Source organism: Colobus angolensis, unplaced genomic scaffold, assembly GCF_000951035.1.
Source record: "Colobus angolensis palliatus isolate OR3802 unplaced genomic scaffold, Cang.pa_1.0 Scaffold173, whole genome shotgun sequence".
NCBI lineage: Eukaryota > Metazoa > Chordata > Mammalia > Primates > Cercopithecidae > Colobus > Colobus angolensis.
In genome coordinates, this window is record NW_012114855.1 from 351,933 (window position 1) to 353,329 (window position 1,397).

Here is a 1,397-nt window from a genome sequence, read left to right on the forward strand (position 1 = left end):
TTGTTAATACCGAATAAACGGTAACTAGCATTCTTAGCCGGGGCCTGGTTACAGTAACAAGCCCCAGGTCCCTGCATTCTGCAACTAACTGAGCTTTGGTGTCTGCAGCTGAAAAACCACAGTTTTGGGTTAGATTGAAAGGTGTATCAGGAAACCAGCCCAGAGCCAGGTCTTGCTCTGAATTTTAGAGTCCTCTATCCAGTTGATATGGACAGAAAAACGTTTTCTCTGCCTGAGCCCAGCTGGGTCTTGGAGACCAGGAAACAGAAAGAAATGATCAGAAGACACTTACCCTGGGACTGGTCCTGTGGAGGCTTTTCTAGCCCAGAGCCTGAGGCCACAGCTTCTCTGGGGCCCTCTCCGCCTGGCCCCTCTGGTCTGTCCACGTCATTTCTCCTGGCAGGCCTCTTTAGGATCGCCTCGATGGAGAAGGACAGGCCCAGCTTCTTTGGGGCCTCAGAGCACCCCAAGCTATTTCTCTCCATACCCCCGCAGAGAGCAGGGCCCACCTCAGCACACATTGAGGGGCTCAGGGGTGACTCTGTGTAGGCAAAGGAGGGTGCCAGTGGAGAGTGGCGTACTTCCTCCCCTGAACCTCCTGGGGTCAAGAGGGTGCGTGGAGGTGAAGAACAGAGAGGCTGCAGTTAGATGATCCAAGCAGGATTTCCCGTCTGCAGGGATTTCCATGGGCAGATGACAACAGAAGAGCTGGAAGGAGGGGTATCCTGTGCCTACAGCTCACAGCCCTTACCAGTTTGATGTCAAAGGAGTCACCATGGCTGAATTGGGGTTCAACCTTCCAGAGAAGGGTCTTCTCGGACGCATTGCCTGCACAATCACCAGCTTAGGCCAGGATCCCTGAGGTCACTGCCCAGTGGCGAACAAAGAGAAGAGGGAGAAACAGTAAGGCACAGGAAAGAGGAGGTCAGTCTCCAGAGGAGGTATGGAGGCAGGGCGTCCACCTTTGCCCTTTCTCTGGCTTCTGGCCCTTTCCTGTGGCTCTAGCCAGCCTCTGGGAGGCTGGAGTGCCACCCTTGGCCTCAGGCGGCCAATTCAGTCCTGGGCTTTACTGCAGCTTGAGCGGTGTTCCCAGACACCCATCTTCACTTCCTTCAGTTCTGCTCCGTCCAGACTCCAGAACATACCTTCAGTGCATCAGTGCTCCTGCTGTCCTGCAGGTGGAGGCTGAGGAAAGGGGGTCCCTGGGTGCTGCCAGGCCTGTCTCTTCTCTGTGCCAGGGCTGGGCTGAGCTGTGAGTCTGATTCTTCTCAGGTGTCTCTGGGCTGGCCCTGGTTTTTTTCTATTCTATTTTTCCTGACCTCACTTCACATGTGAAGCACTCTCTCCACAGGCACCTGACCCAGGGTACCTCTCCCTTCCTTATGGGGTCCTTCCTG

At 55.0% G+C, this 1,397-nt stretch overlaps 1 protein-coding gene across 1 annotated transcript in view; it reads right to left on the reverse strand.

The window, feature by feature from the left end:
• The window catches only part of ISX (intestine-specific homeobox), a 20,791-nt gene extending 20,210 nt beyond the window's left edge, over positions 1-581 (reverse strand). The window contains exon 1 of the mRNA XM_011938450.1: positions 293-581. Coding sequence (XP_011793840.1) covers positions 293-521 — 229 coding nt within the window. The 5' untranslated portion in view covers positions 522-581. The remainder of the gene's footprint in view (positions 1-292) is intronic.
• Between the last annotated feature and the right edge of the window lie 816 nt (positions 582-1,397).